Source organism: Falco peregrinus, chromosome 1, assembly GCF_023634155.1.
Source record: "Falco peregrinus isolate bFalPer1 chromosome 1, bFalPer1.pri, whole genome shotgun sequence".
NCBI classification, from domain to species: domain Eukaryota; kingdom Metazoa; phylum Chordata; class Aves; order Falconiformes; family Falconidae; genus Falco; species Falco peregrinus.
This window is the reverse complement of record NC_073721.1, coordinates 92041028-92068729: the sequence shown is the minus strand read 5'-3', so window position 1 is coordinate 92068729 and position 27702 is coordinate 92041028. Positions and strand designations below refer to the sequence as shown.

At 39.4% G+C, this 27702-nt stretch overlaps 1 protein-coding gene across 4 annotated transcripts in view; it reads left to right on the top strand.

Moving 5' to 3' along the window:
• Positions 1 to 27702, top strand: part of SETD3 (SET domain containing 3, actin histidine methyltransferase) — a 63726-nt gene that overhangs the window by 23412 nt on the left and 12612 nt on the right. For 2 of the 4 annotated variants that reach the window (XM_055794103.1, XM_055794088.1), the window contains 7 exons: positions 1224 to 1333; positions 2953 to 3045; positions 6353 to 6501; positions 7440 to 7512; positions 8035 to 8291; positions 25250 to 25308; positions 27182 to 27296. In XM_055794103.1, coding sequence (XP_055650078.1) covers positions 1231 to 1333; positions 2953 to 3045; positions 6353 to 6501; positions 7440 to 7512; positions 8035 to 8291; positions 25250 to 25308; positions 27182 to 27296 — 849 coding nt within the window. In that variant the 5' untranslated portion in view covers positions 1224 to 1230. Of the gene's footprint in view, positions 1 to 1188; positions 1334 to 2407; positions 2484 to 2952; positions 3046 to 6352; positions 6502 to 7439; positions 7513 to 8034; positions 8292 to 25249; positions 25309 to 27181; positions 27297 to 27702 lie in introns of those variants that run through there. The other 2 variants (XM_013305299.3, XM_055794096.1) reach the window with 2 other exon arrangements.

Genomic DNA, 27702 nt, shown 5'->3' with positions numbered 1-27702 from the left:
ACCTCAACTTTTTCTGTACCTTTCATTATGAGATTTCTTCCTGATTTAATAGCTGAATTACTCTTTCCCCAATCTATCTTCTGCGCATGGTGTACCTGTGGAAGTGTTTCTTCTTGCCTTTGACATCCCTCTTCAATATCAACACCAGACAAGCTTTGCCCCCATTAATTCGGTCTCTGCTTGCCCAGACGGGTGCATCTGTGTTCTGCTCTGGTTGCCTGTCCCCACTTCCACTTTATATGTTTCTGTTTCATTTGAGCTCAGCCAGTGAGGAGTCCCGTGTACAATTAGCTGGCCTTCTGCTGTGCCTGCTGATTTTCTTGTAGGTGAGGAAGGCTTGTTTTTGTGCTCAGGGAAGAGAGCTCAGGAAGATGGTGGGCTGACATGGAATCCTTTGTAGCTTCCCAGGGTGTTCTACTTACTGTTCCCTGAGCAAGCACCAACTCTACTTTTGTGAGTCCAGAGTCTTTAGCGTACTACTTTACTTCCTTTCTTTCCTCAAGATCTTACACTACCATTTCCTGATTACTGCATGCCAGGCTGCTGTTGGCCATCATTTGCATAAGCAGCTCTTCCTTATTCGTGAGTACCAGATCCTGTGCAGCTCCTCCCCTACAAGCCTGTTCAGTGCCAGCATCAAAAATTGCTTCCAGTGCATGCGAGAAATTCCCTGAATATTTCACACCCTGCTACACTGCCCTTCCAGTAGATGATGTATGATTTAAGTCCTCCATGAGAACAAGGGACTTTGAATATTGGAAAAAGCAGCCAAGGATGATGTTCCATTTATTTGTGCTAACTGAAGAGTTTTTCTTAACTGGTTGTCTTGAACCTGAAGGAGCTGCTGCAAAGATATACATACATTATTTTGATTTTATCTTGAAACTGAATACTTAATTTTCTATTCATTTTGGATTACTACTTCGGCATGGTCACAACTATGAGCTGAATGATTTATTTATTTTCTCTCTAAGATTTCTAGTTTCTAATTGCTCTGAGGTAATTAATATGCAACTACATGAAATATTGCTTCAGATTGCACTGTATGGTTGCCTGACATTCAGGCCATGCAAATAACACTTTCACGGGTATATATGCCAGAGACAACTCCTCATCCTTTTTTATTTTTTTCAGTGACCGATCAGAGGTGGTCTTGTCCATTCATCAGTACTGTATTTTGTTTCTTAGTGATTGGTGACAGTGTGCTGCTTCATCTGTTTTAGTTGGAAGATGGGGAAGAAAAGCAGAGTAAAAACTCAGAAGTCAGGTACAGGAGCCGCAGCAACGGTGTCTCCAAAGGAAATGTTGAATCTAATTAGTGAGTTATTGCAAAGTAAGTTTCATTTTTGTGCCTCTCTGGGAAAAGGGATGGTGTGCAGACCACTCAAAAACATTACGTTATTGAAACTGTTCACTTCCTGTAACTGGCCAAGCTTGCTATTTCAGCCTCCTTAAGATAGTATAGTATGTATCTTAGAGTATCTAGCTCTGTTACTATATGCCATTATTGGCATAATTATTTGTGTATGTATTGGACCTGCCATATTTCTGGCAGTGTTTGGCTTTACATCTCAACACAAGCATAAATATTGGGTGAGATTAGATTAAAAGGACACTGCTCTAGATAACTGGACATTGAAGCTTTGTCAAAAATATTTTTCTTGTAAACCGTAAGAATTGCACTGTTTCTGTTTTATCATTTGAACAGTACTTTGAACTGATATCAGAGTAGAGAAACTAACTGTGGAAAGCAGCAATACAACTGAGTTCAACTGTACTGATATTTTTATTGCTTAAATAATATTTTTTTTGCTGTTTGGAAACTTTTTGTAGTGCTTAGTCATTGTTTGTAGACCAAAGATTGTTTCAGTAGTTGAGGAACTTGGAGCTCCTCTGTTATTTCTAGTAAATATGAAAAGCAGAGCATAATTTCATATGACGATGCTAAAATGCTGTTCGCTCTGTCTACTGTCATTAGTAACTGTGCTGAATTACACTGCTTGTTGAAACGAAAGTCCATTTCTCATATCCTGGACACATCTAAATGTTGCCTTAAAAAATATGTAATTTTTCTTTAGCATTGCTCATGAAAAGGAGACAAGGAGTTGGCAGAGCAGTTTGATGCTTATGCTACAATTGGCCTCTGCTTTGCTACCAAATATAAAACATAGATCTAATTTTCTAAGCAAAGACAAGTATCATCTGTTCTTTTTGTCAGGCTTCCATATTTTATTCAATGCAAAGATTTTTCAGATCAGTTGAGCAAGGTAATCTTCAGCTGTCCACTTGGATTTATGCAGCTTAGATCAAGAAATCCACACGCTGGCATTTAGAATTTTGTCAGAGACACTGTGGATATGATCTAAAGCTAAAGCTTGGCTAAGTGTTCCTTTGCTTGTCCTTCCAGTACGCATGCATCTATGAAAACAGTATTGACTAGGCAGGTCAAATGCATGTACCAGCAAATTTCTCAGTTACTGAAGGTAAGCTCTGTGCTATTATCATCTGCTTTTGTTACTGCAAGAATGCTGGCAAGCAGGCTAATGTAAACAGTACTTTGATTGGATTATTGAAAACAGTCTTTTTTGTTTGTTTTATCTGAGAAACTGTGTACTTAATGGTCTGGTTGTTTACCTTTTCTTCTTCCTAGCTTTTTAAACATTTGATATTTCTTACATCTGAAAGAATATTTTAAAAAAGAAAAGAAAAGAAATTGAGGTAAGGTATACTGTGAAAATTTCAAAAGTCTCTGTTAATCACATGTCGAAGAAGGGGATGTTTGTAACAATGGAGATTGTCATGTTTACCATGTAAGCGTATTTGAAGGACAAGTAGTATTAAGATTCAGTTAAAGTTGCTGTGAAACCATGATCTTTATCTCTTATGTTGAAATATATATATATACACACTTTATTAACAAAAAAAATAATTATTTGGCATTTGTATTTTCAGAATGCAGTAGTCCTACACCGGGTCCTGGTAAGGAATGGGAAGAATATGTTCAGATTCGTTTGCTTGTTGAGAAAATTCGCAAAAAGCAAAAAGGTAAATGTGAAAGACTTTTGATAAGGGCATCTCAGGGTATTGATTTGCCTAAGGAATTGTCTGTTGGCATCTAAAAGGAATATTCTTTTTCTTGTTATTATATAAATATGCAATTCTGTTATTTTGTGACAGAAAATCTTAGTTCTGTGACATACAGTTGCTTTTTACAGTTGCAAGTGTTTCTGCAGTGTTCTGGTGGGCATGAATATTTGCGTTAACCATTTCAGTACTTAGAATTCTGAGTGAATATCACAGATAAATGCTCCTGTGATAGTTCTGTCTGATAAGTAGAAAAAGGGGCTTGAGACTGTGATGAGATGACAGTCTGAAGTCTAGAAGTAAAAGTCCTTTGAGAATAATAGGTCTTTTTGATTTCTGTTAGCATATTATGCCCCTCTGCCTCTATAAATCTGAACATTTTGTATTTAATTTTCTTACCATTTTATTTTAACATGAACACTTTACTGGACATAGAAACAGTTTCAGCAGTTCAACATAATGATGCTAAATTATGACAAAATAAAAATATCTAAATGCACAAAATAACTGCATCATCTAATAAATCTATCTGCTATAAATCAAGCACACAACTAAAATAAAGAAATGCTTATGGTACCACAGTTAATATGGAGTTTTATTGCCAATCATGCTGACTTTAAGGTACACTTATTCTTTAGGCTAGAACAGTTTTCTCGCGATATGTTCTGCAAACCTCACTGTGATACTTTATTTTCATATTAGCTTTGGTTTTATTCGGAGGTATGCTCTAAAAAATGCTTTTCAAGTAATTTTATTAAAATTAGCCTCTTTTATAACTAGTGTATTTTAATGGCTGAGAAATAACTTTTTAACCTTGAAATTAATAGATTTGGGCTGGACATACCTGAAAAAGTCCTGAAACAATTCTTTCTTCTCTGATATTTACACAGTGATGGAAAAAAAGCCAGACTGCATTTAAAATGGAGCTTGAGTGGTTCATGTACTTGCTTGATGAAACAAGTACTTAGAGGCTTGAAATGTCCTTTTCGCACCAGTTTTTAATATATTTTGACTAATGTGTAAAAAACTTCTTTCGCGAAAGGACTTTAAAACCTCTGAACATTGGTTATTGGCAGAGAGCATATGGAAGAATAAACGTTACTGTTAGGTGGAGTGACTGCATCCTGTAGCTGTAGAGAGATGAACTTGGTTCATTGTTTTGCTGTCCCGTGACTTCTATAAATTTATGGTACATGTCTAGGTTTTTATGATGTGATACATGTGTTATGGTAAAACATAATTCATGTTAACAAGAACAGAGTTGGCATTGGGGTTGGCCTGTTCACTGTATCTTTCTTCTGTACCAGAAAGATCGAACCATCCATGGGGAACGTGGCTGCTGGTGGAGGTGGTAGAATTAGTATAACAGCATTATGTTAATGGAGTGTGGCTTTTTTTTCCTTGAAAGATGCAAAGCCTGCTAACCACAGCACTGTTGACATACACATGTCTTTTAATATAACATTTTTACAAACATAGTGAGTATCAATAGTATGATGTCTCAAAACTATTTTTTAACGCAACATAGTAATTTATACTACAGAGATTTCTAGCTTAATAAAGGCTTTAAACTATTAGCAAAGGAAGTATAAATTGCTGTTGGGAACTCTGAGACATACAAATGAATATATACTGCCTAAAGCATCGTACTTCTTGAATAAAACACTGGGTTGCAGAATGTGAACTAATATGATCTTGATTATAGAAAACTCTTAATTTGAAAGCTGAGTAGTATTACTGTAAAATTTTTCCTTGACTCATTAGCAAAATCTTAAATAAAACTAGTTTTTCAATATAGATTTTCATAAGTATAGCTATATTTTGTGCAGTATAGAAATAAATTGTTCCCCATTAGTGCTTGTAATTTAAAGGGGCTGCTCTTCTCTTTAATTTGGAGAAATGTGGGAAATACTGGACTACATCATATGTGAGGAACAAAGGTAGAATTTCAGAGATGCTTACAGAGTGGTTCCAAATACAAGCTGGATGTTAAAAGCTTCCAGTAGCCTTTTGCAGTAGTAAATGTTGGAAACCAAAAGAGCAAAGTCCTGGACAGTATAAACACCTATCAAGTTCTGCAGAAGCTATGCAACTAGCTCTACTAGATTTGTGAGGCCTTAGCTCTGAATATATTCCACAGAAAATAGCATACTGAAGGGACTTTGAAATAAAGCAGAAACACTAGCTTCTAAAAAAAAAAAATTCAAAGCACTGTGCACCACATTCTCATTGTGTTCAAAAAAATGTTTTATCAATATTTTTTTTTATACTGTATCATCAAAGAATATAGTTTTAGATGATACTTACGCTTTTATGTTAACTGCAGATTTGTTTGGTTCTGGGTCTTGAAATGCATGAATTGGAGATGGGGCAATATTTCAAATACACTAATGCTACTTTCCTAAAATCCTTTTAATCTAAAGATGCATTTATCCCCTGTGCTTAACCAACATATCTTTGGATGTAAGCAATTTACTGATGACGTTTTGTCACCCATAAAATGGCCTGAGCATTTCAGGGGCATTTGGACACTTTTGACATAATCTGGCCCTAGAGAATGCAAGAGGCAAAGAGGTACAGAAGGAGCTGGCTGAGCATAGCCAGGAACTATAATGCATAGGTTTAAATCAGATGATGGTAAAGGGGAAAAAGGCTGAGGAAATGAATGAGGCTTGTGATTTCACCAGTGGACCACATGTCTGTTGGAGAAGCAATGTGTAAAAATTTGGACAAGCTCTGTGATGTCAGGAAGATAATCAGTCCTTAGCTGTTTTAGTAGATCCGTACGCTACAGGGAAAGGTAAATGCCTTGTATGTGAGAGAAGGAACTTGAGATCTGCTTATCGTCATTTCCAGTACTGAATTAATGAAATTGCAGCTTGCCTCTCAAATTCCTCCTCATGACTGCATTAACGTGTTGTGTTGGTTGCATTTATCATTAATATTAAGCTGGGAAATATTTTCACTCAGCTTTTTTAAAAGGGAAAGAGGAGGGGAGCTTCATATTTCATCACAGCTCAGTTTAGGGGGTTGTGTTTTTAGGATGACTGGTAAGCCAATTTGGCAGAATATTTAAGTTCATGAAAATTGAGTTTGACATTTGTATACTATTGAGTAACACTTAACAGAGACCAGTTCTGATTTAGCTACTTCAAAGTAGAACTGCTGTGGGATACAGATAGCTTTTTACACGTGCTTTTATATTGAACTTCTTTGTCTATCTAGATCCTCTTATTTCTGCATGTTTTTTAATAAATTGTGTATATAGGTTTGTCTGTTGTCTTTGATGGAAAAAGAGATGACTATTTCCCTGATTTGATAAAATGGGCAACTGAAAACGGAGCATCCACAGAGGGTTTTGAAATAGCTAACTTTGAAGAAGAGGGGTTTGGTTTGAAAGCAACAAGAGAGATAAAGGTGAGCATGTGAACATTTGACTTAGATTAGAAAATCGTGTTTGGAATGTAGCTGCAGAGCTCTGAAATGTACACCACCTTCCCTTCCCCCTTTTGACTGCTTGTGAAACTGCTTTTCTGAAGTGCTCTCAACAATGCATACTCGAGAAATAAAATTATTGATAAAGACTATTGGATAGTACTGTGAATTTTTAATCAGGTTTTCTTGCCCCCTCTTTTGCCTGTACTCTCTACTTCATCGCCGGAGTGCTCTATCCCATTGATGTATCCCTCTCGTCCATGTTTTCTAACTACTTAGTCTATTCTCCTCTTTCATGTTCCTTCTTTTAAAGTATTGGTCTTTCTGCCTCAGAAAGAGGTATTTGCAATACTTACTTTCCAGTGAAAATCTAAGAAACCCTTAAGAAACCCCCAAATATTACCTGATAATTGTAAAGAATACTGTTTTGATCATCAGGTAATGATTATATACACACACAGTTAGCTAACTGTTAAAAGGTAAGTATTTAAGATTGCCTCTTTCCATTCCCATTTTACAGATGGGAAACAGCTTTGAAGAACAATCGGGTATTGTTGGAAAGAATATATTAATATATACTATATTAATTCTAGGGCGTCAATAGCACACAGTTATTAGGTCTAGTATTACTGATTGATAAAAATCCTGAACAGTTCTTCTAAATTATGAATGGGCAATGTGAAAAAACCTCTACTGAGAGAAAATATTTGATCATGTAATTAATAACAGTATAATGTATCTGGTAGCTTTGAGACTGTGCGTGCAATTTACATGTTAGCAGTTCCAAAGTCAAGCACTATTATTTTGTAATCTGAGTGTCTTTGTTTTAAGCTCTGTGTAATGCAGATTCGAACATTTCAAACACTTGGCATATTATATAAATGCTAACTGACCCTCTATGCATTTTTTCTTTTCTGTAGGCTGAAGAGTTGTTTCTATGGGTTCCTAGAAAACTGTTAATGACAGTTGAGTCAGCTAAAAATTCAGTATTAGGTAAGAGCTTAAGGAAGTTCTTAAGCAAGAAGTTGATATGCATGGGATTATTCAATAGGAGACTTTCTTTTTTTAGCTGATCTTTATTACAGGGCTTGCTTATCATGCCAACCATCAGGTTTGGAATGCCTAGAAGCTTGAAGTGTCAGTGGAAAGAATTTAATTTTCCTCTTTGTTTCTGACTGAGTGCACTTTCTTCCAGAAGTGTGTGTCTTATTTGGAACACGTATCATGTAGCTTGTATAACACTTAGAGATGAAATGTTCTGAGGTACTGAGAGTATTGTTCTAGTTTCTTCATGTCTTCTGTCATGCAATGGTACACGAGGTGTTTACTGTGTGAAATAACTTGCAGCATAATACAATGTGGGCAGCTAAATACTTTAGAAACCTGAAAAGCTTTTTTGTGGTTGTTGTTATTGAAAATTCTTAATGTTACCACATCATGTTCATTTGAAGTAAATCTAGTTGACATTTTCCATGGACAATTAATTCAGTGCCTCACCTTTCTGGGTTAATTCAGGATCCCTGTATTCTCAAGATCGAATTCTTCAAGCCATGGGCAATATAACATTGGCATTCCATCTTCTTTGTGAGCGAGCCAACCCCAACTCTTTCTGGCTGCCCTACATCCAGACGCTCCCAAGTGAATATGACACTCCTCTCTATTTTGAAGAAGATGAAGTGCAGTATCTTCAGTCAACTCAGGCCATACATGATGTTTTTAGCCAATATAAAAATACAGCTCGACAGTATGCCTATTTCTACAAAGTTATTCAGGTAAGCATCTTAAATGTAGCATATAGTATATGTAGTTCTCCCTATTATTAAGGGAAGTGTGAAAACAATGATGCAAAATAATAGACCAAGTGTATTGCTCTTAGGTGTTTAAATCGTTAAAGCAGTTTCCTGCTGTTTTTTGAACTGCTGTTAAAATTTTGCAGTTCAGTAGGCTTATGAATATGTAAGAATGTAATTGATTGAGAGGAGTGATTACTGCCTTTTGTTTGGCACTGGATGAGGCTTCATCTGGAATACCTTACAATTTTGGGCCCACCAGTACAAGAGACATGTTGACAAACTGGAATGAGAGCAGAGGAGGGCTATTAAGATGTCATTTGCTTCAGCCCTTTATCTGTACAAGGACAGACTGAGGGAGCTGGATGTGTTTATTCTGAGGAAAAGAAGGTAAGGGATTATCCAGTTACTGCTTTCAATTTGCTACTGGTAGCGAGACATCAGAAGTTTGCCAGTGGGAAGTTAAGCTAGGTGACCTGCAGAAATCTACAACCTATGCCTCTATGACTCTTCGAAAAAATGTGTAGTTTGCAGTAAACAAAGTAAAACTATAATTGTTAATTGACATAGAATAAAACCACCGCATATGTTGTATTTCCAATGACCCTGGATTAACTGTTGTTCTCTATTTAACATAATTATTTTGATTGCTTTCAAGTACAAAGATAAGCCCATCTGGTGAGAATTTGAATATGGGGAGGCTTGAGATGGGCGAACTTTTCATCATGTTCTGAAGTAATGATTAAAATGGAGTTTGTAAGATAGAACTGTTACTCTGACTGATGTCTAGACATAATTGATGTTGTAAGTGAATGGTAATGTGTTGTTGTTAAGGTAGCGCTCAATGTCCAAACATCCAGAGCTTTTTATGGCACCATCTGTGTGAAAAGCATATGACTCTGTACTGAATTTCCACAATTGTGTGATGTAGATACCATTTTTTTGGCCATAGGAGAGGTCAGAAGCCATAAAGCAATGTTCTCCTTTAATGCTTTCAGAGTTCCAGAGCTTTTCTATTAACTGGTTTAAGTCAACAAAAGTTAAATTACTTTGCTTAGCTCTTTGGTGTTTGAAAAGCCTCATATGTTTCAAACACAGCATCAATTGACCAAGTATAAGGAGTGGAGGAATGCATTTTGAAAACCAAAGTCTTTAAAAATAATGGGTGAAACCCAAATAAGATGCACTTCATTTTGAGACAAGGAGTAGGATATGAACAAAGGCTTTAATATCAAGAAGGAACAGAATTCTTCCTTCCAGGTGTCACAATTCATACAATAGTTTAGCCAACTGTCTTTTCTTGTCATGTGCTCTTCTAGGCTGCCAGTTCACACTTGACCTTCCAGCTTTTCACTTTGTTTCTCAAAGTGTACTACCTGAGCAAACACAGCTCCTAAATTTTAGTTCTTTAGAATATCTTTTTTACCCCTAAATAGTTCTACTGGTTTTAGTTATTAGCAGAATGTTGTGTAACTTCATCCACTTCTTCCCTTCCGACTGCTATTCATGTTCTTGCAGTACATGCAGATACTAAACTTGCAGATAGCTAAACTATCACTGGGACTAGTTCCATCATTTTCATTGACTAATCCCGCAGTAATAGTATTATGTGGTCACAACATTAATTTAAAAAAACCCATGAAATACAGTTTTACAGAGAAAAGAATTCTGGATTGAAACTCTGGATTTTGACTGCCATGTGTCCAGTATTTCAGAACCACTTCTCAGTTGTTGATGAATATATGTAGATTGATATCAAAGTGATGCAAGCACAACTGAAGAATGTATATGAAATGCAGTGGTGTAACATCAGCTGAAGCATGAGATACCTCTTACGTGAAAAGCAGCTTAAATGGTTGACAAAACACTTTTTGCTTATGAAAGTTTCATGTGGTACACAATTGTTTAAGGATGGCAAATAACATGCTATTTCTCTTATTGTCTCTTAAAGCTAATCAAAGATCATTTGTATAGTATTTGAGCTAATGTCTTCAAAGTTATGTCTCATGAAAAAATAATTTATATTCCACATCAAAGTCCATGCTATTTACTGTTACAAGTAAGAAAAGCTACAGTTTAAGTAAAGAAAACAATGTACATGAGATGACTTTAGGAGCAGAGACAGTCTTTAGAATCCCAGTGATGGTGATGTTCCTTTAACATGGTAATAAACCTTTAATACTCTGCACTGTTATATTTTCTGGTTTACATTTGCAATTCTACAGAAGCTGATATGGCAGCTCGTGGAGGAAGACTTCTCAAACTGATATTGTAGAAACTGATTCAGTTCAGTTTGATCTGCAGCAATGGGAAACCTTTGTGGAAATAATGTTTAAATAAATGACTGTCTTCTCTTTGAGCTTTATATTAGTATACTCAAGAAAGTGTTTAGTACTGCCGTTTGTATGAGCTGTTGAAATGTAGGTTCTGGCCACATGTGGGCAGAAATCTAGACCAGATTTTTCATTCTCCTGACAAATGCTTTTATGGCTTGTTTCATGTTCTTGTATAATATAGCTGTTGTTTCATGTTGAGCGTGAGCGTGAAGGTAGATCAGGTAGGAATCATTTGCTTTATTTACTTGTTTCTTAGAGAATGAGTGGTAATAAATGTTAGGTAAATTTTAGGTGTATTCTAATGTTTAGTGCCATGTTCCAGCACAGCCATGTAACCACAATTTCAGCTAAATGTTTTGTTACTAGTATTCAGTAAATGGCAGGTTAAGGAGATACATAATTTCAACTGGCTCCAGGAGTGCCAGGTGAATGTACTGGGTACCTACTACTAACACTTTTAATGAAAACTTGGGGAAAAGTTTTGAAACTTCTTCATTTGTGTTTCTGCTGTCAAAAATAAGAGCAAGCTGAAATGAATTTTAGCATAATCTTGCATGCACTCATATCATTTTATGAACAAAATTGACCCACAAAATACTAGGGCTAAGGGTAATTTATGAACGTATGGGAAAGGTAAGAAGAGGTGGGGAGAGAGGAATTCATCATGTAAATGAAAAAACGCAAAGTAAAACCGCTTTCCTATTGAAGGCAGCATACTCTGCAAGCTTTATGAAAGTGAATGTTAGATTTTTGTAGACCATCATTTCATTCAGTACTACTACTGCTTTATCATAAGCACTGTAATGAAATCTGTCCTGTGTGACCGGGGTTTTGATATGGCTTCAGGTGTGCAGACTAATACTTTTTTGAATTTATAAATGCACTGTTTGTAATACAAAAATCTTATAACTAAATTTACTTTCTTGATAGCAATTCTACTGCAAAAGTAAAACTTGCAGCATCTTGAAATGAAAGGTGTGTTGTTGATAGTTGAAGACACTGAAAAAGGCAAGATTTTTTAATTCCTTTGCAGTGTTTTTAGTCTGCAAAATGTTTCTATGGCTGGGGAAATAAAAGGGTTAACAAATCATTTCTTTAAATGCTTCACTTTCTTTCCAAATAGGATTGCTAGACTTACTGAAATGATAGGTTTGCAGTTTAAAACATTGTTTGACAAGTGCTGGTCTGTTTTATTTCCCTAGCTTCTCCATAAGGGTGGCTTTCTCTGAACACTGCAGTTCTAACTCTTTCTTCAAGTGCTTAGGCTGGACGCACAGGAAGAATGGGCAGTTTTATGAATTTCACAGCTGTTGCAAGCTCAACTGTAGTCTGGTTTGATAAGCAGAAACAGGTGGGATGTTGAGTAGACAAAAATAAACCCTTGAGCATCATGTTAGCCAGGCTCTATAAATCACACTGACACCTTTCTAAACATATGTAATTTGATAACTAAAAAATAGTTAAAAAGTTCTTAACAGATGTACTTTAAAGATGTATTTGGCCTTTGCATTGCTATCAAAATGCAGCAAATGGTCAAAAGAGTACTTTCATCGCAGCAGACTTGTAGTTCGCAAGATGTTTTTGTAGTTTGTTCCAAAGAGAACTTTTCTTTGCTGCAGGGTTTTTTCTTGCCCTGGAAGGTATGCATGTGACTTCCATTAACATTTATGGGCATTGCATGCCTACTGAAGGGTGAACAGAGCCCTGATATTTATGGCTTACTGTTAACTTTTTTTTTCTTGTACACTGAAATGTGGTATAATAGGCACAAGAGGGAGCCATATAGTTTGCAGACATTCACAGTGAGATTATATTCCTAAAGAAAATACAATCAAGTTTGAAGCTTTTTGAAAAGAATATGCAGTGGTCTTTGTGTTTGCCTTTCAGTTGCATCTGTGTGCCTGTTTGTAGTTTACTACAGAGAAGTTTTGGTAAATCAAAACAAGATGTCAATCAAGACAGGGAGTGCTCTTAAAGAAGGTGGCAGTGCCCAAACTATTTACATTTTGGACACTGTGGGTCTGAAGCAGTGTTGTTTCTTTTCCACAGGTTAAAGACTGCCTTACCAAAAGACAATTTTATGGTAATTTTGGTTAACTTTTTAAGTCTTCGAAGTTATAAGTCTGAAATCAGCAGAGCCAATCAGCTGGCCATAGCTTTTGCCATGGTAACCAGCTGTGGTAGTGATGCTCTATGTGAAAGTAGTATCTCTATGTAGCTGCTTCTCAAGCGCTGGAAAAAGGATTGGTTTTGCAAGACTGTCCAGGATGGCAGTTTGGCATTGATTTAAACACTGTTTTCAGCCTGTAGACTCTGGACCACTGGAGGACTGCAGATTTTTCTGAAGGGCACCAGCAAGCTAGCTGTCTGTAAAAACACAATATGGGTGACATTGTAGCAGGTATCTGCTATAGGCTGCCTGATCAGGAGGAAGAAAGGGGTTCATGAGGCCTTCTACAGACAGCTTGAAACAGCCTCACGTTTGCAGGCCCTGGTCCTCATGGGGGACTTCAGCCACCTTGGTATTTGTTAAAGAGGCAATACAGCAGGGTATAAGCAGTCCAGAAGGTTTGCACAAAACACTGATGACAACTTCTTGTCCCAAGCAGTAGCAGAGCCAGTTAGGAGAGATGCTACTCACATTCATGGACCTTGCACAGAAAAGGAAGGTTTTGTTGGGGATGCAAAGGTGGAAGATGGCCTCTGCTGCAGTGTCCATGAGATGGTGGAGTTCAGGATCCTGAGAGGATGGAGCAAAGCAAAAAGCAAGGTCATGATGCTGGACTTCAGGAGAGCAGTACTGGCCTCTTCATGGATCTGCTTGGAAGATAAGGCTCTGGAGAGAAGAGGGACCAGAGAAAGAAAACATGGTCAATACTGAAGGATCGCTTCCTCCAAGTTCAAGAGCAGTCCATCCCAATGAGCAGGGAGTCAGGCAAAAATACCAGGAGGCCTGTGTGGATGAGCAAGGAGCTCCTGACAAAACTCAAACACGAAAAGGAAGCATGGACAGGTGGAAGGGTAGAAACAGGGACAGGTGAACTGGGAGGAATACAGAGATGTTGTCCAGTCATCCAGGGATAAGGTCAGGAAAGCTAAAGCCCAGCAGAAGCTGAACTTGGCAGGGGATGTCAGAAGCAACCAAAAGGGCTTCTGTAAGTACGTAGGTGACAAAAGGAAGAGTAGGGGAAAATGTGAGCCTGCTGCTGAATGGAGCAGGGGGGCCTGGTGACACAGAACATGGAAAGAACTGAGGTACCAAATACATTCTTTGCCTCAGTCTTCACTAGCCAGACCAGCCTTCAGGAATCCCAGGTCCCAGACCCCAGGAAGAAAGGCTGGAGCAAGAAAGATGTACTGTACCCTTGGTGGAAGAGTATCAGATCAGGGGATACTTAAGCAAATTGGATGTACACAAGTCCATGGGCCCGGATGGGATGCACCTCAAGTGCTGAGGGAGCTGGCTGATGTTATTGTGAGGTGATTCACATGTCATCCAGAGGGACCCAGACAAGCTTGCGGAGTGGGCCCATGGGAACTTCATGAGGTTCAACAAGGCCAAGTGCAAGGTCCTGCACCTGGGTCAAGGCAATCCCCAGTATCAGGACAGGCTGGGGGATGAAGGGATTGAGAGCAGTCCTGTGGAGAAGGACTTGGGTGTGCTGGTGGATGAAAAGCTGCACATGAGCCAGCAATGTGCGCTCACAGCCCAGAAGACCAACTGTATCCTGGGCTGCATCAAAAGAAGTGTGGCCAGCAGGTCGAGGGAGGTGGTTCTCCCTCTCTACTCCACTCGTGGGACCCCACCTGCAGTACTGCATTCTAAGCCTTCAGCACAGAAAGACATGGACCTGTTGGAGCAGGTCCAGAGGAGGGCCACAAAAATGGTCAGAGGAATGGAACACCTCTGCTGTGAGGAAAGGTTGAGAACTGGTGGTGTTCAGCCTGGAGAGGAGAAGGGTCTGGGGACACCTTATTGCAGCCTTTCTGTAATTAAGGCTTATAAGAAAGATGGGGGCAAACTTTTTAGCAGGGCCTGTAGTGACAGGACAAGGAGTAATGGTTGTAAACTAAAAGAAGGTAGATTTAGACTAGATGTAGGGAAGAATTTCTTTTATTTATTTTTTTTTTTAAGATGAGGGTGGTGAAACACTGGAACAGGTTGCCCAGAGAGGTGGAGGTGGTAGGTGCCCCATCCCTGGAAACGTTCACTTTCAGGTTGGACAGGGCTCTAAGCAACCTGATCTAGTTGAAGATGTCCCTGCTCATTGCAGGGGGGTTGGACTAGTAGATGACCTTTAAAGGTCCCTTCCAACCCAAACTATTCTATGTTTGTATGACTCTCAGTGATCTTTGAGCAATCATGACAACTGGGAGAGATGCCCGAGGATGGAGGAAAGCAAATATCGCTGTTGTTCTCAGGAAGGTCAGGAAGGAGGAACCAGGGAACTATAAGCCTGTCAGCTTCACTTTGATCCCTGGGAAGGTGCCATCCAGTGGGACCTTGACAGGCTGGAGAAATGGGCTGAAGTTGAAGAAGTTCAACAAGAAGTGCTAAGTCCTGCACCTGGGGTGGCATAATCCCATTAATGTGTTGGGGGCCAGGCTGAACATGAGCCAGCAGTGTGCCTTTGCAGCAAAAAGGACCGGTGGCATCCTGGGCTGCATTAGGAGTGTTACCAGAAGGTTGAGGGAGGAGATCCTTCCCCTCTACTCAGCGGTGGTGAGGCCACACCTAGAGGACTGTGTCCGGTGCTGGGCTCCCCAGTGCAAGAGAGATCAGGAAGAAAGAATTTTAGAATTAAACCAAATGGAGAAAGCAAAGTTGCCTATTGAAGTACAATTTTAGCAAGTAATTCTAGTTTTCTTTTACTTAGTTTTATGTTTCTTTGCTAAGTTAATGAGCAAATGCTTGCAAATGCTTTCTTTGCCTTCTGTCAAGCTGCTGTTACTTAAGAAGTCAGGAGCTGCCCCGTGAATCACTTGTTTTGTTTTGGTTTTTTTGTTTTTCCTTTTTAATAGAACCTATTTGGTAGAGATCATTAATAATTTTAAATAGTATCTGTAGTCTGGTTTGTATCCAGTGCTCCACAGGAACACTCTCATACCAGTTTTCTGACTAGTGTATATTGACATCTGGACAATGTTTGTGAAAGTGTAATTGTAGTCCCATTGTGAACACAATCCTTGCAGTAATCTATCAAAAGATATTTTAATCTGTTTGTGTGCACTATTGGACAGAGAACTTTCTGGAGGTGAAATCCCTTTTGATCAGATACTAAATTTGATTTATTATTCATATAAAATTTGACTAATTGATTTAGCGTGAATGAAATTCTAAAATCCAGTTATTAGCTGTTGGGCACTGGAGTATCATTTTAGTTAGGTTTTAACACATTGAGTTCTAGATCTCAATATTATAGCATCTTTAAAATCTGGTATCACATTTGACTCTTCAATATTGGGTATATTAGGTGAGATTTCACATCTCTAGCTTAATTTTGACACCAATTTTTGAAGTTGTGATGATACTTTCAATATGACTTACGCTGCTGTTATGTTATTTTTTTGGTACTGTTTCTAATCTATCCTATTCCAATAAGCATATGATTTTCCAGGTCAGTGTGAAGTAGAATGTCTGGTATCTCTCTGTACTTGGCTTTAAGATACTACCATTTAACTTTCATGTGCTAAATAATGTTTGTGTTGAGTGCAGACAAGTATACTGTCTTATAAAACACTCTTAAATGATTCAAACATTTGAGTTCAACCAATATGTCGTCAAAGGGAAATGTATTGGGAAGAATAATACTGTTTTGATCATGTACCAGGTAGACCCTTTGGGTTCTCGGTTTTTCTCCCTGTTTGATTTATACTCCTTGGCATGCCAATCAAATAGCTTTTCTTAGAAGTGATGTCAGTGACACTGTGAAAAATGGGTGGAAGAAAGATGGCACAGTTGTAAACCCTATGAAATCTTTCCCTTTTGCTTACTTGTCTACTACACATGTCGCCTTAAGGAGAGATTTAAAATTCCATTGAGTGGGCAGTTACAAAGGTAAAATTGTGTTGCTGTCTAATTTGCTTTGTCTTAATTTCAGTGCCTGAGTTGTTCTGCTTGATCAATAATTAATCAACAGGCAGTTAATAATGCAATATATTTACGCCTTTCTGTGGTTTTTCCTCTCTGTGAAGGCCAAAATATTGTATTAATCTGTTTTGCTGGCAGCAAACTGAAGATTGACTGTGTGCTTGTACTGTACCACTTAGGGTATCTACTGTAAGGTGGTTTAGACTTTGCAAACATGCACCAAATTCCTGATTATTGTGTCACTTCTGGTATATCCCACCCTCAGCTATGATGACAATAACAGCAGATCCTGGGGCTTCGTTGGGCCATTCCTGTGGCTGCCCCTCTCCATCACAGAAGCAGCTATACAGGCTTTGCTGGGTTGCATCTGTCCATCTCAGACAAATGAAGAGCTCGAGTCCTTGCGTGGGTAGGAGGTCTGCTGCCTTCTTCCCCCATTCCTTCCTTGCCTTCCACAGGAACACGGCGACAGCTCTGGGCTTTGAGCCAGCCGGACACAGGAGGAGGTGTTTGGCTGTTCGGGCAGCGTTTGCTCCTCAAACAGCTGTTCCCTATCTCCTCCAAGGAAAAGGTGGCAGGCCATATGGAGGCATCCTATGGTCCAGATTCAGCCGATAGGCGCCAGTTGGACCGTGCTGGCCTAGATCGAAATGCAGGCACATCCTACTTGGTGTCTGCTATTTCTTGCAGTCAAAACGTTTTAAAGTTGGAGAACAGACAGGATAAAACATATCTTTCATTTTTGATATAGATGTTATCTTTCTTTGGACATTTATTGTTAGGCTCTCCTAATCAGTAGGTTTTAATTTATTCTATAGTCTGAATGGTTTGGATTCTGTTATACTAGCCTAAATGGCCTCTTTCCTCTAGAGAAGCAGAGATGTACTTCAAAGCGTATATGCTAGTGATAAACAAAATTTGTTTCTGCACAGTTTAAACCACGTTTGGGAGGAATAATACGTTCTCTTGTTAGTAGTATGGGCTTTTAAGTCATTTTGGGGGAAGATGGGGTTCTCAGCCACTCTCCTGGTTGAGCATGCAGATACGCATCAGGTTTTACAGCCAATAGGATGGAGAGGAGGTTTTGTTTGTTTTTCTGTTAGTTGCTCTTATTTCTATTTTTTAACTGAGTTGTACTTTCTGGGGCAGTTGAGTTTGTCCCCAGAGATCTTGTCTGTGTCTTTTGTGGAAGTGAGTGCCTCGGCAGACATCAGGAGATCATCATGCACTTACAAGTATACTTTCTCATATAAAGTTTGTACTTACTGTGCAGATTTAATATTTTTCCTGATATAACAGCAGTTACAAATGTTTCATAAATTTAAAATATGGTAACAAGCTGACGTTTCTTAGAATGGAATACTCAGAGGATGTATTCTTTAAGCACTGCAAAATTATACAGGGGACTTATCTTTGTTAAAATTAGTAATTTAACTAAATTACAAAGTGGATTATCCTCTCCAGTCAGACTCGATGCTAATACTCCACACAGTAGGAGATTGATATGTTGCTAAGTAAACCAAAGTTTATTTTCTTGTACTATGATTTGAATGTGAGTTGAAGAGGAAGTGATAAGTTTTTAGTTTTGGGGGTGTGTGTACAATAGTTCCAGTACATCTGGTTGTAGGATTTACCATGCCCCAAATACCATGCCAGTTGTGCAGCGCAGCACCTTGGCTATAAAGTTATTGTGAGCCAAGCTTCCACCTAAGTGAGTCCTGGTATGATTTGTCTGTAAACTTGAGTAGTCGATTCACAGGTAACAAAACTTTGACCATACTGCATAATATTGATGCTTGTTAGGAAACTGTTTGGATATGGTGTGGTTGTGAATAGGAAATATTGTCCCTGTCCTTTTAAAGTAGTTCACTTCAGGCTTTCCATGATAGCATTCTATTTGTGGCTTGTGATTCACTGAATTAATAGTGGAGTTGTGTGATGAAATTGTGCATGCACATAGCGCACATGTTGCTCCGAGCAAAATGAACAAGGTAAGCCTTGTACCTTGGGAGGAGCCTGAAGAGTAAAGGAAACATCATGGTATGCAGGCATAGGCCCTTGTGAGGAAACAATTAACAGTAGCTATCTCACTGTACATGTGTGAGTGAAGTACTGCAGACTGAACCTATCAATCTAATGCTCAACATGAACACTAAACGCATACTTTGTGAGGAGATTTACCACAGGAGATAATGGTCCTAGTGTGTCTTTCTGTTACGTGAATGGGTACGGGAGGGACTGGGGAGGTTGTCTCATTGCAAAACACATCCAGTCTGAGGCCAGCTTGCTCTCCCGCTTCATCCCTTCAGCCCTTAGTGGGGCTGCATTCAGCTTTCAGTGATTTTGTAGAAGGACAGGAAAAGGTATAGACAACTTGGTCCCTAATTTAAGTGTCATATCCAAGTAACTTCTTTTCTGGGAAAGATTAGTATTTTAGAATCCTCTATGTTAAGAAGTATTCTGCAAATAAGAGTGATCAAGAAGTGGATGTTAAAAAGTCCATCACTGTCTTGCCTCTATTTAATAAAAGAGATGCCACAGGATGGCAGGCAGGGTACTCGTTTGTAATCAGTCCAAAGATATTTCTGTGTACAACGTCAGCCAAATGGTAATGTCCACTTTGCATGTGGAGTAGGTTGTCAGTCCTTCAGACCCTTGAGTTAGTTGATGTCATGGTTTGAGTTGCCTGTTATGCCACTGCTGTCTCATTAGCTAGGAACTATTTTTGCAGGTAGAAGGTACAGAAAAAGGAACTGTGCAGTTAAATTCCATTGCACCAGAAGGAGTCATTCCACTCTGCTTCCGCTGCATGAATCCCCTAATAGTCTGGAACAGTGCTTTCTTGTGTATATTGGCAGAAAGTAAATAAAAATTGCTGACATAAAGAATAAGCAAGAATATTATTTAGATTTAATAAGCTTCAATCCTGTGGTACCTTTTTAATTTTAAGATTAGTTCTACAAGGTTTTGCAAAGTAGGATGATCTTTCATCCATTAGAGAAGTCATATAAACAGCACAGGTTTGTGGATATAATTCCTAGTGCTCCATGAATTGGGCTGTTTGGAAATTCCAGAGCATGCCACTGTAGTTCTAAACTCTTATTACAAAGTAAAATAATCTTTGGCTTTGTCTCCTGTCTTGTAGAGTGAACTGGCTTTCCCTTGTTAGGTTAGGCAGCATATGTCCAATGGAAAAAGTGAATTCTTGTTTCCCTGTAGATCACTAGGATCCTCCATTCTGAATTCTTTATTTTACTTAGCTTTAGGGCAGTTAAAGCCTCAGCAGCTCCACAGAGAGGAGTTTCTCTTCAAGGCTGCTGCTTCAAAGGATTTCCAGAGCTGGGAAAGGGACAGTAACCAGCAAATGCTGACAGATCTTCCTGCTTCTGGCCCTGAAAGTGTGTGTGTGTGGTGTGTGTTTGTGTTTTTGTACACCTACACATTGGCCTGAAACCATCAAGTAGCATCCAACAAGGCTCATAACGAAATCTTCCCATGTTAATGAGTACATTGGAAAAAGGGGAGAATCTGCAAAGAAGAGAAGGAAAAAATCGTTTGGTCAAAAGGAATGAACCCTTGGGCTTTATGTTCAAAGGAATGAAACTTAACAAGGTGGAAGCTTAAACTGGTTTTGGCTTTAACTGTTTCAAGCACCCTTAGTGTTTTGGGGGCTGAGGGGAGTGTGGGGTGATAGGCCATCCCCTCCCAGTATAATCTCAACACTTCATCTGATGCTTTCCTGGGATAGAAGTGGAGCTGTCTCTACTTCAACAGTATACAAGAGGTTTTTGAGAATATTGAAATCTGATTTAGTAATATTGATGCAGTGATTGCCCGCAGTTTTGCCTTGGACTTGTGAGTACTTGAAATATTCTTCACAGAAATCCATCCATCTCTGTCTCTACAAACTCAGGAAACCAACAAAAACAAGGGTTTGGTGGTTGGGGTTTTTTTTCAGTTGTGTATTAGAACAAAGTAGTAGATGACTCCAAGGGTGAGCTTATCTCAGCTGAGAGGTGGTGTCTTTTCAAAAAAGCCCACTAACTGATCACATCCAGTGATTCAGTTTTTTCTTACTCGGAGTATACAAGGGCTAATGGCACAAAGGAACATACTGGCCAATATGACTTCACATGGAAATGTATCAGTTCTTTTCAAGACATCTAGCAGCATAGGTATGAACACAAATTTAACACTACGTGAACTTGTACTCTGATTTTACTCAGACATTCTATTGCATGTTATAGTAATGGCACGTGTACTTTGCATCACTTGGTAAACAAGCAAATATTAAGCTAATGTTAATGGAAATTCCTTGTCAAGATTAGGAGCTCTGGCAAATGAGCTTTGGCATACTGGGGTTGGATGAGGTAAGGGGTTACTGCCTCTAATAGTATGGCCACTGTTTTATGGGAGGTTAATGCCCACGTAGGCTTGGTAGCAGCAGTGAAGGTTATGATGGTGTCTTGGCTAGAAAGGCATCCACCCTTTCTACAGTGAAGCCTTCATGCTATCCAAATACAAACGAGCCTTCTCAAAAGTGGAGGAGTACTCCAGCATCTAATTTGTAAGACTTGAGCATCATTATCCTGTGATGTCCATCCAGAAACATGGTGGAGAAATTATTCATGCAAAGGCCCCTATGGGGCATGAGGTGTTGTGCTTTCTTGTGAGACGAGAACCCCTTGATATTACTGCTTCCCAGAAAGAGAAAAATGTCTGAAAGTATCTTTTTCTTTTTTTATCTTTTTGGTTTTTTTACTTCTCCCCTCCCCCTTTTTTCTCTAGTTGCCATACTGAGTAACTGGCTTCTTAGTCTGATAGTGTTTTAGGTGACTAGAATAACAGTCTGTCTCTTTCCGCAGTGGCTGCAGACAATCTGGCAGCAATCACTGTTACTTTTTAATATTTCTGGTTATTTTGAGATATCCTCCAAATGTCTCAAAGAAGGCTTGGAACGCTGAAGGGGAACAAGATTTTTTAAAAAAAAAAAAAAAAAATTATTATTCAGGAATAGCAGCATTAGGAGGAAACTGAAATTCAGCATGCCACTGTTTGTTTTTGCAGTGGCCATCACCCTGATTGCCAGCTCTGACAATATTTTCACAGAAAGGGTAACGAAATAGATGGTATTTGTTCTTTATAATAACTCTTTCAGTAGAATGTCAGGACCTGCATCTAAATGAATATATTCACATTTTCATGTTCCCATTTTTTAAAGTTTCCCCTCCCAACTTCCTGAAACTATTTCATACAGACTTGGTAACTTAAAATTGGGGTTCATGTAGTGGATAATGTCACATTTCAAAGCTAATCTGTAGAGACCTAGCTGTGTGAACCTATAAAAGCTAGATATGATTTTTTTTATGTATTAAGTGTTTGTTTAGTTTAAATATGTCTGTGTCTTTTTTGATCAGCCTGAGCAATTTGCATGCTATGCAGCAGTCATCTTCGATACTTTATTAAATATCTGTCAATTATAAATATCAAGGTTTTACATTAATGTCAAGATAGTACATCAAAAATTCATGGAATATGTGACTTTTTTCAAGGGTATTTAATACTTAATGCATTTGTGTCATTTTTCTTTCTAGATATATTGACAGGTTTTATTAAGTGTTTGTTAGGGAGATTTCATTTTTACCAAGGGACTATAAAGAGAAGCTGCATACTAAATCAATTTTTTAATCAGAATATTGTTCTTTTTTGTGTGTTTTCAGATTCTTGTAATCTATAGGGGTTTTAAGTTACATAATAAAATAGTCCAAGTCAGAAATAAAATATGCTGACGTATCTTAACTTTAAAATAGCTACTAGAATATTGTACTGCAGAATGTTATAAATATGGTAATTGTGTACACTGGGGTTTTATTCTGCCTGGTGTCTTTTAAGACCATATATTTTGTCCTTTATTGTAATTTACTAGTGGTTTTGTGTGAATTATGTCTGGACGGTCTCCATATAGCGGCAGTCTCTAAGTTTCACAGATTTACAAATGAGGAGCATTACGGAGTGTTTGGTGGCATCCCGAATCTTGGCCCATGGGTTGCGTGTTTAACCTGCTCATTACGGCGGACTACTTACGTCAAATAAGCAATTAACCAGGCTGCAATCTGCTGAGTTATAACAGATCTTTTCTGAGGGAGGAGGACAATGGCAACGCGTATATATCGTGCTTCCTATAGGTATTTGCCCCCTGTTGGGGTTGAGCACGTTGGTGGGCGCTGCCCACGTACTGCTCGGGCAGTGAAAACCACATCTGCGCCCTTCAGCTGACGGTAGCCTCAGTCGTGCCGCTTTACTCGCAGTGCATTGTGAACACAGCGATTGTCGTTTGCAAAATAATTTGGAAAGCGGCTGGTTGCGAGGAGGGAGAGAGCAGAAGAGCGCAGAGGGCAGCAGACAGGGGTTATCCGTTGGCATACCTGGGGTCTTGCTCCTGCGATAAACTTGCCGGACCCCCCGTTTGAACTAAGGCAAACGTGCCCGTGCGCTAAAGGCGACTTATCCAAAAGTAGGCGCTCAGAGTGTGGGAATAACATCCGAGGGCCGCTGCGGAGCCGCTTCGCTTTCACGCCTTGCCCCCCCCGAGCCGGGGCGCAGGGCGGGGGGGCCGGCGCGGCTGGGCCCGCACCGCGGCGGCGGCGCCGGCAGGGGGCAGTGCGGGGCCGTGCGGGGCCGAGGCGGGGGGCGCTTTCGGCCGGTGCGGCACGCGGTCCGCCAGGCAGCGGGCGGGGGCGCTGGGGGTGCGGGGCCCGGGCGGCTCCGCTCCTGGGAAGCGCCTGCCTTGCGGCCTCGGGTGTCCCGACCCTCCGCAGCCGACGGCCGCGCGGCAGATGAGGACACCATGGTGTTCAAAGTGAAGCTGGTGGGCTCGTACGTGTCGCTGCTGGCGCTGGCTTCCGCTGCTCGGCTTATCGAGCCGCTGTAAAGATAGGCTTAACGCGAGCAATAAAAGTTGAAATTAAAGCGGCATAAAGGAATGATATTAAGGTGGTATTTGGATTTAAGATTGTTATTTCCAGCCGAAGGCAGCGCTGCGGCGTTGGCCGGGGGAGCGGAGCCGGGAGCGCCGTGCTGCAGCGGGGGTCGCTCGGGCTGCCGGGGCCGGGGCCGGTCTACCGAGACGGAGGGGAAGGAGCCCCGCGACACGGGTTGCAGCCGAGCTCCGGTGGGGGGGTCACCCGGTGACCGTATCATCGGTGTGAAGGGAAATCATATGGAGTGCTTGAAAAAGAAAAAAGAAAAAGTGAGGGAAGGGAGAGGAGGCGCTGGGATTGCGAACTTCTGTCGCGTTCCAGAGAAAGCTCATCCAAAGGGTTAACCGGAGGGGCTGAGGGAGAGCGGGCACCTGGGACCTCACACCCCATTGGCAGTCTTTTGTAATATATAATTTGCCTAAAATTGCGCACTGAGCACAAGCTTTTGTTTTCTAATTGATTTACGGTTTGAGCCACTTTTACCTCATCCCCTACTGTCCTGCACACGGTGCCAGCAAGTACATTACGGTGAGAAATGATAAATTACCATGCACTTGTGATGCTAATGCATCAAGAGTAAAAAACTGCATACTACATGGAGCTTCATGCATTAAGAGTGCCGCAAAGATAGAGCTATGCAAAAAATCATTTGTATCTTCTGAAATAACCGTTTGATCATTTACTTCAATTCGTCTCTGAGACATAATTGAACCTGAAGATTAAAATTTATGCTATTATGGCTTTCCATTTGTGAATTGGAACCCAGTTCTAAAGAACGTGTGTGAGTGTGGGCTTAAAGCTGCCTGTATTTTTGGAGCTTTTAATAAGTTGATTGATCAGAAAAGTAACAGGTATTACAGCTTCTTAATGCCTTGTTAAAACCTAAATATTTTGCTTGTTAATTACAACTACAGCATGCATTCTCAAAGGCATTGCAGTGCTTTTAGATAGGAGCATGTGTAGATGGGTTGATGTAGATACTAAGCAGCATTTCTCACCAAAACTATTTAAACATGTTAATCTGTTTTTATTTCAGAGGTATAGTGCAGCTTTTATGGAGTAACAACTTTACAGGTATCGAGGAAGAATGAAATCTTGTATAATTTTTCTTGCACTTGTGAAATACCTTACTGGTATCCCAGAGAAAAGGAAAATGTGGAAGTTGGTGAAACCTAATGTATGCTTATTGTCTGGTATCTGTCCCCCACCCTGCATCAAGGGCTGGATTTTTTTTTTACCTTCACATATGCAGTCCACCTTAAATTTTTTATTTTTGTACGATGTCTGTGGGTTCCAGTCTTGAAATATGAAGAAACAGATTTATGGCGGCTGCTGGGCACAACAAATTAAGTTGACAGTGATGTATGAGAGCATAATAGCATGATGATCCCTCTGTAGCACGGCTGGACGCCTCCTGCTTCATTTGGCTCTTGTTAGGATCTGTTAGGCAGCTAAATAATGAAATTCTGCTGACTGATTTCTGATTTCTCTTTTCTTTTTCTTTTCACCTTTTCTGAAACTTGCATTTCCCAGACCCATCCTAATGCCAGCAAACTGCCCTTAAAGGATTCTTTCACTTATGATGACTACAGGTTGGTCTGTCTTTTAATACTATTTTTATATATATATATATACACATACATGTACATAAACATAAATAAGCTGTGGGCCCCTAGAAATGCTTCATTGGTGGGGAAGCCCTGTTGTTACTGAAATATTAAATGTAGGATTTGATACTAATACACTTTCTTAATGAAGAAGAAGGTAAAATAAATATGCAGATTTTAATTGTTACAAAGGAATAGTCATTATGAGCCATAATTTAGCCAACTGGCACGCATAGTCTGAGATTAGTAAGGTAATCCATTGTTTCTTAAGAAAATAATTCAGCTGAAAGTGCAGGAGGTTGGGGTTTGGGTTTGGGGATTTTTTGTAATTTCTTCTTTTATAAATGGCTTTACCAGCAAATAGTAGTAAGAACTAGTATTTATAGTGGCTGTTGGTCAAGGAGAGCTTGAGAACTTCAGTTGTACATGTGAGGTATGAGTCACTTGAAGGTGCTATAGGGGGTGATAAAAATATGAATAATTAAGATAATGAGAGCTTTAATTCTGTTAAGTGATTAAAATAACCTGAATAAAAGGCATTCATGAGGTCTTACAGGGATTTTTTTTTTTTTAGCCTAGTTGTACTTTTGGGCAAGTCTGTGAAAGCGGGATTTCCAGAGCATGCCTCCTTCACTTAAAGGGTCACCGAGGAACACACCAACTTAGGTGTGAAGTGGTCTAAAATTTTGCAGATAAATTACTATTAAAAATAAACATACTGCTATTACGTTTCAGTCAGTGTTTGTATATCAAAATTATCCACAATTTTAACTTGCTTTTTAGAATTAAGTAGCTTTCAATTTGATGGTAACTTTCTTAGCAATCTGTAGTCCTTCTGAAAAAAATTCTTCTGAAAGCTTAATACTGTATATTAAATACTCGTTAGTAGTGGATTCTGTGGGAGTTAAAATTATTTTGACCTTCTTCTGGTGGTATTCTTCCCCCCCCCCCCCCCCCCCCCCCCCAAAAACCACAACAGATATATGTATGAAGGCCAGAACACAGTGAAACTAAGATTTTTTTTTTCCCATCATGCATTTAATATTAATTTTTCTGAACTAAAATAAAAGTGAAATTTTAGAAAATACTAGAAAAATCTTTTCTGAAGATTCTTATGTTTGAATAGTTAGCCTGTAGGCTGTTTGCTTAACCTGTTGTAGGAGGGTTTTGAATGCTGTTGGTGTGCTACACTGTGACACTTTCTTTGTTCTTTTTACCTATGTATCTGTTCAGAGTATTGGGGCTTTTTTTTTTTCTTTTTAGTCTGTTAAGCAGAAAATATAGCCATACTGATCTAAGCCAAAAGTTCGCAGACTGAAGAGCAGAGTTTACCAGAATATGATGCAAGTGTCAGGTTATGACACCGGCTTCCAGTTCATGCAGCACGTCAGCTTTTTAGGGAGTGAGGAGCAGAAATATGTCCTGGCTCTTACAAGAGTCTGCACATAGATGAGAGGTACTGCTGTCAAGCAGTAGCTGTGAACTGCTTTGAAGCTTGCAGGAATAGCTGACCCCAGGTCCAGGATGTGTGGTTAGAGGTATGTGTGCAGTGAAGGGATGGGGAAGCAGGAGGTGGCATGGGGGTGGGTCCTGATTAAGGTAATAGAAGGTATGAAGGCTCTGTTGCAAAAAGCGCAGAAGAGGGGTGGGACTGCCATCCCAATTTGGAGATTGGTCTATTTGTAAGTTTTGGAAACAGGAGCTGCTACTTCTCCTGCAAGTTGTAATGCCTTCTGCTGTGTGATGTTCAAGAAAACGGAGTTCGGAAACTCCCAGCCTAAATGATTGCTTCGGGTTGGATTACAGTCATATTTTGACAATTTGAATGTTGACCACGTAATGTTTTTAATTTTTGTAGATGGGCCGTTTCCTCTGTTATGACACGGCAGAACCAGATTCCAACAGAAGATGGTTCCAGAGTTACATTGGCTCTAATACCTTTATGGGACATGTGTAATCATACTAATGGATTGGTAAGGATTTCTTCAGTGTTGCTGAAAGGCTTTAGGGCTTAAGTATTAAGCCTTTCAACTGCCATAGAACAGTTTAATAACACTTTTCATTATGCTTCTTAACATAGGGGTTTTATCTTCCCAAGCGACTCTAAAAAAACTAATATCTGAAAGAAAGTTTTGTCAGTTTCTTAAACATCTTATGATAGCTTTTTCAGGGGGAACTTTCTTCATCTTCAGGGAGAACTTTCTTCACCTAGAGAAAACTTCAGAAGTGATTGGATGCTTGCATATCTCCTATACATGTAATGCACCTTTAAAAGTTTTCAGTTACATGATACCTTTTTTCCAGCCAAGTCTGAATATTTTTCTGATATGGAGTTTCATTTCTGACAGGCTGAAAAAGATTCACAGGACTGGATAGATG